This window comes from Prosopis cineraria, unplaced genomic scaffold (assembly GCF_029017545.1).
Source record: "Prosopis cineraria cultivar Desert tree isolate PC_DT_omini unplaced genomic scaffold, ASM2901754v1 PC8, whole genome shotgun sequence".
Lineage (NCBI taxonomy): Eukaryota > Viridiplantae > Streptophyta > Magnoliopsida > Fabales > Fabaceae > Prosopis > Prosopis cineraria.
Window position 1 is genome coordinate 387,948 of NW_026555339.1, and position 14,367 is coordinate 402,314.

At 34.4% G+C, this 14,367-nt stretch overlaps 2 protein-coding genes across 4 annotated transcripts; both read right to left on the reverse strand.

Moving 5' to 3' along the window:
* Positions 1–849: 849 nt before the first annotated feature.
* On the reverse strand, positions 850–3,123 carry LOC129317837 (protein ENHANCED DISEASE RESISTANCE 2-like). Of its 2 annotated transcripts, none has more exons than XM_054962237.1 (2): positions 2,129–3,123; positions 850–1,222 (listed from the first exon to the last, which is right to left on the reverse strand). In XM_054962237.1, the coding sequence occupies exons 1-2, from the start codon at positions 3,032–3,034 to the stop codon at positions 1,160–1,162; spliced, it is 969 nt and encodes a 322-aa protein (XP_054818212.1). In that variant the 5' UTR covers positions 3,035–3,123; the 3' UTR covers positions 850–1,159. The 2 variants fall into 2 exon arrangements, with proteins under 2 accessions (XP_054818212.1, XP_054818211.1); XM_054962236.1 differs by having other exon boundaries at positions 850–1,238.
* A 1,782-nt stretch (positions 3,124–4,905) lies between these two features.
* Positions 4,906–9,837, reverse strand: LOC129317842 (uncharacterized). Of its 2 annotated transcripts, XR_008595063.1 has the most exons (3): positions 9,463–9,837; positions 8,095–9,340; positions 4,906–7,782 (listed from the first exon to the last, which is right to left on the reverse strand). XR_008595063.1 is itself a non-coding variant. In XM_054962242.1 (2 exons), exons 1-2 carry the CDS (start codon positions 9,553–9,555, stop codon positions 9,281–9,283), a joined length of 153 nt encoding a protein of 50 aa, XP_054818217.1. In that variant the 5' UTR covers positions 9,556–9,835; the 3' UTR covers positions 8,974–9,280. The 2 variants fall into 2 exon arrangements, 1 of the variants encoding a protein (XP_054818217.1); XM_054962242.1 differs by lacking the exon at positions 4,906–7,782 and having other exon boundaries at positions 8,974–9,340; positions 9,463–9,835.
* Positions 9,838–14,367: the final 4,530 nt, after the last annotated feature.

Here is a 14,367-nt window from a genome sequence, read left to right on the forward strand (position 1 = left end):
GGATTTCTTGTTTGGTTCCTCAACCCCATCCAGAGACTTCGGAGCAGGTATAGCCGCATGGGAAGGAACATGAGATGAAGTGAAAACGCCGTAGAAAGAAAAACATACATGACCCCTACAATTGAAAAGCTTTAATAAACTGTTAAGATTAGACGCCGAACAAGAAAAGAGACAACAATCTTCTTAACAAAAGTAACAGCCTCCGAGCTGAGAGCCAAGTTCGTCGTTTGTTACGTGAGAAATGATACGTGAATAGGATCATGTGCTTCCTTTATTTTATTTTACACTTTTAATTAAAAGAAAAGCGCGTGGGGGTGCCCTTCCTCTTCCGTTCCGCCGGCTGCTTTGATTTTCGAATTACAATGTCCCCTACTCAAGAGGTATCCGCCACCTGTCAAGCGTCAACACAGACCAATTTCTTTGATAGAGATTGATTTGTTTTTGTTAATTTTATTTCTGGGGACGTCATTAATAACGCCCACGTCCTTAGATAAGCTTACTTTATGAAGAGTTTTTTTTTTTAATTTCTTTAATCACTCTCCACTTAATATTACGTTAGAAGGTCAATGATGATTGAGTCTACTCTCTTTGTTTTTGTTTTAGGTTCCGCGTACTGCTTTGTTTGACCATTTATTAATTTCAGATTTGATTTATAAAAAAAAATACTTCCATGGTGGCCCCGAGAGAGAGAGAGAGAGAGATTTCTTCCATTTTTTAGGGAGAAAAAAATCAAGCGCAGTAATGTAGTAACAAACTAACAAGCAACAACGTGCTCTTGGTAATCAAATAAAAGTTGAAAAAAAAAAAATAAAGCAAATGTATTACTTAAGATAAATGGATTTATGGTGTTTCTTACTTAATGGAGGTGCTAGGTATGGAGAGATCAGAGAAACTGTACAGACACGGGTCATCGTACATATATATAGGTGTCAAGTTAAAAGCGATAAGGTTCAACGTTTTTTCCCCAATATCTCAACTAGCGAGGCCATGAATCAGATCAATCAGCGTCGCTCAGCAAGGAACCGCTAGTGGAAAATCTGTTTTGTTTTTTCCCCCGCGTAATGGAACCTTTTGGTGACGCAAGGCAGTGGGTCACATAATCCTTTAAATCATCTGCTCTTTGATGCTTCGAGGCCATCGCTCATTCATCAGCGACAGTCTATATGCTGAGATATAACTGCTCTTTTACCAAACAATTCATTGCAAGAGTCAATTGGCTGCCCTGTATTTGAATCCCACTACAAAAACTCAATGCGCAATAAATGAGATGACAAAAAAGAGGCAGTAGATTACATGCATCTCTATACTTTTTTTTTCTCTCAATAAAATGTCCAAATAATCTAAAAATTATTTACTCCCTCTATTTCAAATTATAAATCATTCTTAAATAAAATTATACATACAAATAAAATTTATTAGATACACATTATATTAATCCTACCTTTTAAAATAAAAATAAAAATTTTTAAAATTATCGTCCATTTAATATTGGATACTAAAAAAGAAAATATATAAAAAATATTAAATAATATTATTAATAAAATTTTATTTTTATTAAAATATCCTATATTTTAAAATGTTAAAATTTTTAAAAAAAAATGTTAGTAATTTGGGATGGAATGTTTTTTAATCTAACAAAACCGTAAATCGCTTTCGTATAGAGTCTATAATAATTTCAGTTTGCTTCTGTACTGTCTTTTGTTTTCCCCCTGAAAGAAGGTTTCATTTCTTCCGTTCCTTACAGAAGTTCCCACTTCCCACTGGCCTGGATACCTCAACAAGCATACACAGCATCTAAGCTCACCCAAAAAGCAAAAGGATAATACGCGAATGATCAGATTCCTTTTCCCTGCCTTATTCTGTTTCCACTCTTACTTTTCTATAATTCATCGTGAACTAATTCCATTCTTAATCTTTCATGGATCACTGTATGATGCTGATTCTGTGGAATGCTATGCTTTCATATGAAGATTACCAGAAAGTGAAACAAAGTTTTATGAACACCGACATTCGGTTATTATCTGATATTCCCAAGTGACCAGCGCGGAAAGAGAGATTACAGAAACGAGAAAAATAATTAAAAGCTTCAAAGTTAAATAAATTATTTTAACCCTAACTAGGGATTTACCCCTTCCTCTTGGTCAGCTGATTTATCGTGATTCACCTTCGACAACCCTATCCCGCGCGCTAACGGCGGAGCATTATCTGTAACGACCCTCGCCGACGACAGCTCCATCTGACAAACTCTGACGGCACCTATTAATCTCTCCGGCAATTCATCCTGCGTTTGCGATTCCACCAAAAAGCCCATGTCGATAGTGACATTCGTTACATATCCCAACGCGAGATGCAAAATAGCGTTCGCAATCGCCGAGCTTCCGATATCGATATCGATTTCTAAATAATTCGGTCCTCTGTGATAATTGCATGTTAAAGCCTTCCCTAACAAGCAGGCACTATAATTTCCGACCGTCTTCTTCACAATCCACGGCCCCTTCACGATCCGGTTCACCAATTTAAACCGCTGATTTCTGAAGGCGTCATCGCCATTGATAAATCGATAAAGGAGCGAGCCGGAAGGAACTGGATCTTCCGTGGCGAAATAGAACACCGCGCTGTGAAAATCCTTACCAGGTACTTGTAGATTCACGGCAAAAATAAAGCTCTTCAACGATCTGCCTTGATCTTGGGCTTTCCGGAGTGCATGCGACACACGGTTATCGGCACGGCCGAGCACATTATCGAGCTTACTGTTAGATTGGAGCCAATCCATACCTACAGGAGAGAGCAGATAGTCTCCAGCAGGAGCCTTCTGCCGTTTTGTTAGGTAGTTTTCGGAACGGAGAAAGAAAAGATCGCCGGGCGGTGACGCCCAGCCGTTAGTTCCATGGTGCATGTCGACGCGGCGTAGGGATCCGCCAGCGATTGCCTCGGAAATCCAGTCAACCGCGGAGGCGGAATCACCGGACCCGGCGGTGATTTCAGGGGTAGAATCGGAGCCGGAGCTGCGGGAATTATTCTTCTTGGGGCACATGGATGGATACTGGATAGAGCGAGTCTTCAATCCGGGGACGAGAACGCTTGCACTGGTCTCCACTCCACGCACAACTCCCTTTCAAGATAGTAGTGCGCGCGTGGGAGAGACGTTTAATATGGAAGCAGGAAACATGAGAATAAAGGTACCCTCGTGTTTCCATGAAACTACCAAAATGCCCCTTCCGCTCTGGTACCCATCTCTCTCTCTCTCTCTCTCTCTCTCTCTCTCGTTCTTTCTTTATTATTTATTTATTTTTATTTTATTTTTGGGAAGGCCCTCTCTTATGTTTTGCCGTCTAAGCCAGCTAGCTAATTTTGTACCGCTGAAACGCGCTGGCAGGATCTTGATTATAGACTAATCATAGTTGCTTTTTGGATTAAAAATTGAGTTCATGAATTTTAACAGCTTGGAAATGTAACACGACTTGATTTTAAATATTGAATTTCTGTGGTGACAGAAAAAAAAGTACTAGATGATTATAATAATTAACTGATTCAATCGCCTCTGTATATATCGATAATTTTAGGTCTACGTGGAAATGGAAATAAATAATATGATCAAAACCTACTTTTGTGGTATAAAGAGTTGCACGTGAAATTATACTTTTAAATATTTTTAAATAATTACAGGTGGATTTTTAAATGCACTGTTTGTTTTATAAGTAAATCTTATTATTAATATTATTAATTTATTTTTACATCAAAAATTTACATGTTTAGGTTTGATGTACTTAACGTGTACGAAATATATCAAACATGAAAAGTTTTGAATGATAATCTTAAATTAAAAAGTATCATGCCATAAATAGATTTCTACGGCTCATGCGATTTACCCAGAGAATAAAGATTGGATGTGACAATGCCACACAGGATTCAACTCATATCATTGGTTTTCCCCTGTCTAGCGAAGCAAGTGGCAACGAAATCGAAATCGAATTTTATACAATGGATTGGCTAAATCATCGACTCAATTAATAGTTACTCACCAGTTATTATCAGTTTTTCAACATCGTATGATGACTTTTATTTATTTTTACCGAAGAAAGAAACACAGGGCAACATATATCTTTAGTGATATTTATACGATTTTTACACATATTTCCCTCTCTCCTTTAGTCCTTTTATCTATCAATATATTTATAATTTAAAATAAAACTTATACATTTTTCGTCTTTGAATTCTCTATGCATTTCTAATACTTGGAGCAAAAATAGTCGGTTTAAATTTAATTCATCCTTATAACTTTAATATCTTCACTTAAAAGGGAATGAAATATAAGATAAATTGCCTACTTTTGTTTATATAATCGTTGTCTTCGTTTATCACACAAAAATTTCCTAGCCAAACCAATTGTTTTTTTTTTTTCAAAATTAACTGATTTCAAAATCTTCCTTTCTCTTCACATCACTGAAACCAAAATCTTGAATTTTAATGATAAATTTGGAACACAATGGACATTGTCCCCCGGCCGCACCAAATTATAGAAAAGAAAACCTATTTCCAATCCTACAGATGAATAAGACGCACCAAATAAAGGTAAAATTTATGGCATTAACATCAAATTTTGAACAGCTAAAACCTTCGATAAAAGTTTTAGATATTACTCATGAAGAGGTATTTTTATTTTATTTAAATTTCAAGGAATACGTAGAACAAAAAAAAAATTCATGGAATGTGTGTTTGTGTGATCATAGGAAAAAGGAATATATAATCATTGTTTATAAAAGTTGTCCTCATTCATTCATTGCCGGTAAACATTATTTCTTATCCTATATAGGCCACCCTAACTAAAACATATTCATGAAAAGAATGAATTCATTTTGTTTGCATTATAATAGTTTGAGCATATAAAGTCACATACCACCACTGCACAGCGCGCGCCCTTTCTTGTTTTAAATAATAACTAGGTAGGATGTTGTTCTCTCAAGAACCATCACATTTATAGATGTCATCGTCGACAATTCCGATAGCGACGCACAAAGACAAGGGATCAAAGATATCGACAAGCGGGGACAGTAAAAATTAGAAAGTGCCTTTACGCTTTGGAAGGGCTTGATCACAAACTCCCACTCAATTCCACAATGTTGCTCCCTTCTTTTGCCTTCCTTTGTCTTCTTTTTTCCCAAACGGCTCCTAACTTAACGACTACTTCTGCATATGCTTTGTAAGTTTGGATTTGACATTTTTTAAGAAAAAGATAAGACATGGGCACGTGAATCAACACGTGAATGGAACTTGGGAGCGGAACAGCAATAGCTCACTCTGGTCTCTGGATACAGCTTCCCTCAGTAAGAAGAAAAGTGTGCAACACAGTACAATACAAGACTGCTTATTTTATAGGAGACTCAGAACGTCATACCAATTAACACGTGGTTCCTTCGTGCACGGACGCACTGTTTTAGCCTTATTTTGAGTTTCACAATCCCACGTCGTTATCTCCATTAAAAGACCACGATTGTGGGTACTTGCACAATGCGAGCAAGTCGTTATAAAAAAGTACCGCCTAGATGAAATCTTCTTTGGGATCTTTTTGTCTCGGCTATATGCCACCATTGCAATTGCCTGAAAACTGAATCTGCTGATGCAATTTCTCTTGGCCAAACGAAAGGAAACTTCACTGCCTAGACAATGTTTCAGTACATGATAGCAAACAGACACAAATAAATAGCTCAACCACATGGACCACAAAGACCAAACTCGGATCCAAACCTAAAGCCTAGATACTCCACAAAACAGTCGACCGTTTTAGCCCTACCCAACACCAGTTCCATACAGATAACATAGCAACCATATTCCAAGACCTAGGACGGGATGATCCGAATAACACTTCCAGGTCTGTTATACCGATTTCACAAAGTCTGAAGCATATTTTGCATCAAGGTAAACTTGGATCACTGCAATAATTTAGCTGCATAAAGTCCGGTCAATTTAAAAAAATTACCACAGGATTTACACATTTAAGTGTCCTTTTTTTAAAAAAAAATTTTTACATACTCTGTAGTATATACTTTCTTTGAGTATGGAACAAAATGTGTCTACTAAACTAATTACTTTTCCATGTTTATTGTCATATGCTGACAACCAAAGACAAATTCACTATCTTTTGTACAAAAATGCATGCCATGTTAATACACGCAATGCAGAGTTCAGGAAACTTCAAGAATTAATTATGATGTATGCTATGGTAGTCACTCTATGCTCTTATGTAACTGTAAATCATACAGGCAATGGTTGCTGAAAGATCCTTTCACCTTATTTTCTTAAAAAGACAACTAAAATCAAAAGGGAAACTTTTATTTCTCATAAATAATGACAACAATTTTGTTGCATGTGTCAGCAGACCATAACTTGTTCGATACTGATCATTACAAAAATGAGATGGGGAAACCCTCTTTCAAAAGCTAGCTATTGAATAGAGGAAAACAATCCACTTAAATACCATATAAAGTATCTTGTATTACTCAATATGAGATTGAGGCATGCAACACTCGGGTAAGGTGGGAAACTCTGTGCCCAACACTCAGGTAAGATGGAAAACTCCCCCCTAAAAGCCAGTTATTGAGATGAGAAAACCTCAGTTTCCATCAGATACTAGCATTATATTTTCAATATATACTTGAATTGGGTTGAAAGATCACATTAGTCACTTGTGAATATCTTACAACCTTTTGTTTTCATTTTATAATCAGTCTGCAGGAAAATATTGCAACAGCAAAGAGACGAATCTGACCTTGAACAAGCAACTTAAAAAAAAAAAAAAGACAATACCAGTGAATCTTACATATAGGGAAGCTAATTATTGTGCACTTTCTTTGGCTAGATTTACTAAGGATAGCGTAGTGAGTTTTAATAACTTTGATAAATTCCCACCTTGTTGTTGGAAGGTGGTTGATGGTGAAAGGAACATGTCAGCTGATAACTAATTTTTTTGGGTTAATTTAACGTTTACTTCATTGGGGGAAAAAAACAATACCATGCATTAACAACAATAAATCCAATTAGCATAACAATTGATATGAGGAAATAAGTGAACAATATTATAATATCACATTCCCTATCAATTATTAGCAGAAGGCAATATATAAGAGAAAATTCCATCTGCATTCAAGTTTGTGTGCGTGCGTGCGTGCGTATTGGATAGAGATTCTCTAAATTTCGTAGGAAATTTACCCAGTAAATTTTCTGAATCTTCACCGTTCATCAACAAACTTTCATCCACAGTCAATGTTATTCCACATAAGCATACAAGGTTTGACAAAAACTCGCCATTTATTCATCTTTGATTTTGTTTACCGTGTCGCTGCTATCATCAAATACCTTTTTTATATTCATGTTTATTCTTTGCTTAGCTCACATTCAACGGTTATTTGCGTGCATCCTCAAAAAGAGGATTTTGCTTCCATTGCCACCATAAAAAACAAATGACGTGGAGAGGATCTCGAAGAGCATAAAAATAAAAATCCAAAGAGAGGACTGCACAAGGAAAAAAAAACCATCAAAGCCCTGGAACTCAAAAGTTCAATTGGTTTCAATGGATCATGAAAGAAACAGAGAGTGAGGCAAAGCCTGCAGATCATGAATGATGGTAAGAGTTCAGAGTGATAAAGGAGAAGCTTTTTAAAAGCTAGCACGGAAGATAATTGGATAATAAAAATGGCAAAACTGAACAATGCGGTGGAATATATATTAACGTATACTGAGTTGGTTTCTATCTTACAACCAGTAGCTTTTCCTCACTGCCTTTGCCTGCAGAAAAAATGAGCAAGACAGTCTCAGAAGAAAAGGTCCTTTAATGGACCTTGACAAAAACAGAAAACAGGGCATTGACCAAGTTTTGAGAGAAGGAAAGAGGAGTTTGCCCATTTCTTTTTCCTTATATGTTTCATATGCAAACAGAAGTAAGAAGACCCTTTTGAATTTCTGTCATACTTTTTCACATATGAAGTACCTCTTTTCACATCCAGCTGGATTTACTGTGTTCAATATGGGGAGCTTGTAAACGAGGATATAAAGTTATAAACAAATGAACATCAAATGTGAATGAAGTGAAGACCATACATAATATTTGATAAGAGCACTCCGTCACTGCAGCAACTGTGTAAAGAAGTAAAACTGAAGATAAATAAAACTGAGACTTTGGCCAACCTGATATGAAGACACATCGCAACATTCACTCGGAAAAAAATTGTTGAATTGAAGGGTGGAGACTTATTGAACTTTACTGGGTTTCAAATGAAATTTAGAGAATTCCAGTCCACGTTAACTTATAAACACCTATATTTCGGAAGGAGGTGGCAATCTTCCCAGGTTCACAGCAAATAAAGATAAAAAGTAACATAACAGCAATGAGGCAGCACAAAAAATGAATTCAATTGCAGCTAACCTATTTTTCCAAGGAAACTGTTTCCTTTGGGCAAAATACACAACCAAGTTAAGAATTTAACTTACTGTAAAGAGTATTCAGTAATATTGAATCATATTTCAAATTTGTTTATATCTTTCACCCTACCTATTGCTTTAGGATTTCCTGTTCACTCATGCATGTTTCATATCATTTCACATGGACACATTCATCTTTATGTCTGACAGTGACAGCCCAATATAACATATATAAGAGAGAAGAGTTATGAACTTACGATCTCAATGACTTTAAAGCTGTATCATTAGATTCCAGAGAAAACTAAAACCATTAGGCACATAGGCAAAAGATGGATTCTAACGTCAGAATAATCAAATTCCAATTGGTCCAACATGACTATACAGACAACAAAAAATAATTCCAAGCAATTTCACACGACGTCCCTATGAATCAGCAATTACTGAATGGCATTAGTAAAATTATAATGACAGAGAAATAAACCTTTGCAGAGTATTATATTCGTTAAAATTTAGCAGATAACTCTAGTCATAAGCTTAAGATAACTAAGTTGAAATCAATGAACTTCTCAATTCCAATCCGCATGAACCATTAATCAAAATCCCAATGATATGAGGCGCATAATCACTTGATGAAAACAACACGTAAACTCGTCAGTATTGATTTAAAATTCAAACCAGTCCAATTCCAGCATTTCAAGTTATAAGTGCTTTGATCAATGACAACAGAATCAAGGGTAGTTTCGCTATCTATTGATAACAGTAACAACGATCATAGCTTGATAACTGATCAGGATTTCCGGCAGATCAATTATCGTTCACCAACCTTCGACAGTTCGGCTTCAATGTTCAACAGGTAAATCTGTTCCTAGTGAGCCTTTCTCCTCTGGGGTTGTCTCTCAGTTGCTAATCTGTAAATCCAGTATACCTGAAATCATGAGAGTAAATAGAAAACTTCATCAATTTCTGGCAATACAAGAAAATAAAAGAAAACACAAGAGATAGCATTAAATAACATCAAAAGAAAAGGATCCACTAGTGAAAGAGTACCAAAGCGAGGACATGAGCTGCTATTAAGACAACCACCACAAAAGGTACTTGGTCAAGGAACCAAGGTCGAAATAACTGCTGCTCGTTCGCCATTATTGAAGAAAGTTTTAGGCGTCAGAAACAGAAATAGGACGCAAGAAGAAGCTCTATCAGGGTAAAACCACGGTTTCGTATATCACTTCCAACACTGATTTCAATTTCTATTCTTCTCGGAACCACCGAACTCAAGACCCCAGGACCTCAACTTAACCCAGCCAAGTAAAAGTGCGAACATTTAGCCGAGGGTTCAGTTTTCTCTGTAAGTTACGTGTTAAATACGCAGCAAAGGATAACGTATTTTGTTGTTAGCCCAGAGAGAACATGGCACTTGCGATTGTGTCGTGTTTCTGTAATTCTGTTGATATAAAATTGCAATCTTTTATAAATGAGGATATTCCCCCAACGGCCGTAAAAAAATAGATTTTTTAAAAATTATAAATAAAATTTTAAATATTTTAAAATTTAAAATATGACACATTTATAAAATTAATTAGAGATAGTTTTTCTTTTTTACCCATAAAATAAACATAAAACATACAACAATAACGTCCGCATGAAATAAGTTAGGAATATATTTTGTATAACTAAATAATTTAACATTTAGCCAAATTGTTTAACCTTTGGCTGATTGAATTGATTGACCATCTTTTCTCTCCCCCTTTCACAATCATTTCCCTTCATTTCTTGCGCCACAAGGATCATTGTCAAATATTTATCAACATCATTATCCAATACTTGCAAGATTGATCAACATATTTTGATTTTTGGAAGTCGAACAGTAGATTGAGATTTATTATCTATCACTCACCATCTTCATATCTCTCAGTAATATCTTCATTGAATGGTTGTTCATGTGTTTATGATTTATGATTTATTATTATTGATTATGAAACTTTGTTTAAATCGTTGCTAGAAAACACGTTATATAAAATTGAAATATGATGCCTCTATTGTATGTTATAAATTATAATATATGCATATGATTCATTGAATAGTAAAATTTATATGAAAATTCTTAAAAGATAAAAAATGCCAGAAGTGTGGCCAAGGTATGTTAAATGGATTAAAATAGTCCATGTGTATATAATTAATTCAATGCATATGCATTAAAATAATATATAATTTTACATTTTACTCAACTTGTAAATTAATTATTGAATGTCTCAATGACTTCAAAATCATTATATTTTATGAAAATATTTTTATAAAATATATTGAATTTAATGGTCTATATGTACCATATATTTATTCTATGATAATATTTATATACTTTGGTAATGTTGCATTTGTTATGATCTTGGAAGCAAAATTAAGTTCTTGTGTAAAAACCAATATCAAATTGTAAGGTCTTTCTTACTAAACCACGTATAACTTTAAATCATGATAATTTAGATTTTAACCCTCAAATGACCACTAAAATGTAAAATTTCATAAAAAGAGGATTTCTCAAATTCTTTTTTGAAAAGAATCTCAATTTTAACAATTCACATCTCAAATTAGTAAGTTCATATTAGAGTTTTAAAAATAATATGAAAGTTTGAAAATCAATTGGGACTTATAACAATGAGTTTTAAAACTCAAAAACCAATTTCGTGTAGAAAATGACACGTGCGCCGCGGCTTACAGCATATACGCCGTGGCTTATCTTCTTTGTGTCATGTGCTACGACGCATTGTAAAAATTTGATAGCACAAGGAACGAACTTTCAATGCATCCCAAATCTCCGTCTGACATCTGATTGAGGTGGTTTTGGTATCTACACAAAGTTTTCTTCTAGCTCTAGTTAATGGCACTAGTTTTACACTCAAATTCATTTTTCATAAGAAGTTGAACACCAAAACTCATTTTAACAACTTTTTTATAAAATTTCACAAATTAGTGTCCCAACTCAATCATCCATGCCAATAGCTCACACCAACCATCCAACCACACTCAATGAATTCTCGCGAACCCATGCAACGCACCATACACAAGCAAAAATACTCATATCATAAAATCACCACTCAACCTCAATTTTCACAAAACATTTAGGGGGAGGGAATGTTGCACAAAATCATCAATTTCATTCTAAATGTTTCAAAATAGATATGTTTTTACTTACATAAGTATTTTGGCTCTATCAATAGGTTTACAACAAACTCACAAAATCAGTGGCTATCACATGGCTACGTCCTTCATGGATTAATCCAACCTTCCACTTGTGAGGAGCTACTGGGTTAGGGTGAACTCACTCACTTTTGTAATTTGATTTCCCCTAATACTAACAACCATGAGGTGTCGTACCCTTAATTTAGCCTCCTCATAAATCGGTAGAGATTAGTTAAATTTAAGTCCCTTGTAGAACAAGTGAGACAGTCTTGAATTAACCATGGGACAAGAGCTACCTCCTGATTCTAACAATTGGTGCCAAGGCTAGTTTCTGATTCCAATGTTCACTGCCAATACCACGTGAATTTTAACCAATTTACTCCTCTTCCTAGGCGAACTCCCGTCAATGATCATGCTATGTACATTTCTCACATAATATGCATTTTAAATAATAAATTTATGGCAAATAATCTCACATACTTATATTCAATCACTCCACACATTCAACATATCACATATCATTACTTTTGCAACAACATGCCACAAGTAAATTTATAAATCACAGGTAGGTGGCATAATGTTCCTTTCCAAAATCATTTCACAATCAAAACTCCTTGCCTATATGCATTGTTAATTTAAATCATCAAATACATTTCACAAACACAATTAATATTCAACTATAAAAGTTAAGTTTTCCTCGATTACTTCAAACTTTTGAGAGATCAAAATTTTATCCCTTACTATACCAACTTCTCAAAGCTTCAACTAGCTTGAATGGTGACAAAATGAACCACACTACAATCATACCACAAGAATATCAACATTGTCTCAATCTTAAAAATTTATCAACATATAACCCCACACACTCTATTATATCAACCCATAGTCACTATCCATTCATACCCAATTGGCTCATCAGCAGTGGTGAAGTCACATGTACTTGAAGGGGGCATATGCCCCCCTCAACTTGAAAGAAATTACAAATGAATAGTAGATATTTTACTATTTTACCTTCTCTGGCCATAAAATTTTGAACCCTTTAAAAACTAGGTCCTTTTTTAGTGAATATTTTAACTTAAGTTCAATTATAAATTCACTAAGTTCAAAACTCCAACATGATTTTTAGAAAAGAATATATTTATTTATTTAATTTTTTTTAAATCTCTGATTAATTATTACATTTTTTATATATAAATAAGATCATAAATTAGTGACTTATATGGAAGGGAATATTTTTAATAGCATTTGATAATAAGTAGGGGACAATTATAAAATATATGATTATTTTTGAAAAAATGTTAAATAATTCTTTTTGAATTATTATTTTTAAAATTAATTTGCACCCCCTGACATGGGGTCCTGGCTTCGCCACTGCTTATTAGGTTTCATTAATGTACATTATCATTAACAACACCTCAAACCATTATTAATGCACATAACCTCTCCCAACTATCATATTTATGTCAATTTTTGAATATTAAATGCTCCAATAGACCAACCACCTTCAAAATCATCAATGTGATGTTTCAATGTCTTAAACAACTCCCATTATATTCATTTTAACCAATGAAATTAGATCCATGATCCTATGAACCTAAAATCCATCTTTCAACTTAAACCCTACTATAAATCATCATAAATAAGGGAAAAAAAGAAAAAATAAGGTGTCATAAATTTACCTCGAGTGTTTAGAAGCTTTCAAAACATCAACAATGAAAGCCAATGCCATGCCCTAACAGAGCCTAAATCGAGCTCTTCATTTTCCTCTCCTCCTCTTCTTTCATTTTTTCCCATGCAGAATGTATTTGATTTATTAGATTTTTGCCCGTGTGCCACAACACATGCTGCCCTCCATCATAGTGCATGACACAGAGGAGCTCGTTGCATTCAAATTCATCTCTATACACCTCAACGGACTGACCACGTGTTGCAACATGTGGCACAAAAGATAATTCTTCACTTTTTCTTCATCTTTTCTTGCTCAGGTAGCCTGCCATCGATCCGGACTCACTTTTAAAGCTGAAATCACAACAATTATGCCAAGTTAAGCTCCTCTGGCCAGACATCTCATTAACTCACTAATCACTCTCATTAGGTTAGTAAATCAATAAAATTTTCTTGGATGTTACATCTTGCAAGTACACTACTGGATATTGTTATAAAAGTTTGGTTGGTATGATTCTATAAAGCTATTATTTGAGATCATTTTGTTCAGTAAACAAATTGAACATGTAAAAACAAGATATACTATGATGAATTTTAAAATAATTTTTCTCTTATGATCTCTACAATACATCAGATAAACAGAGTATATATTGATAATTCAACATATTTAGAAGATGTGTTAGAAGGATATGCATATGATGAAAACGCATCATGCGTAATTTGGCTAAAAAGAAGATTTGTATGGAAGAGTATTGGCAACAATCACATTTGAAAAATTAATATTCTTTATTGAGATACAATAACAAGAAATAATGTGATTATTAGGGAGGTTAAATTGATATTGCCATCAGCGGAGTAAAGTTCACACTACTTTTTTTTCTTAATTAAGGTTTTGTCCTATAAGATTTTCCTGATAAGATTTTTAATAAGACAGCTTTAATATATATTGTGCATTTTTTTTTTCCTTTGTTAGGATTTTGCCCTATTGAGTTTTTCCAAATAAAGTTTCAATTATGCACAATATTTGTTTATAAACATCTAAGAGAGAGTGTTAAAAATATTATATTGTGAGGGTGTTCATATCCCACATTTTATAACCTCTCCATTAAATGA

Excerpts from the sequence above, each read along its gene's own strand:
- LOC129317842 (XM_054962242.1), bottom strand. The coding sequence starts at position 9,555 with ATGGCGAACGAGCAGCAGTTATTTCGACCTTGGTTCCTTGACCAAGTA. Across the intron at positions 9,341-9,462 it reads CAGCTCATGTCCTCGCTTTG|GTATACTGGATTTACAGATT; the intron begins GTACTCTTTCAC and ends TCATGATTTCAG.
- LOC129317837 (XM_054962236.1), bottom strand. The coding sequence starts at position 3,034 with ATGTGCCCCAAGAAGAATAATTCCCGCAGCTCCGGCTCCGATTCTACC. Across the intron at positions 1,239-2,128 it reads CAGCTGACCAAGAGGAAGGG|TGGGATTCAAATACAGGGCA; the intron begins GTAAATCCCTAG and ends GAGTTTTTGTAG.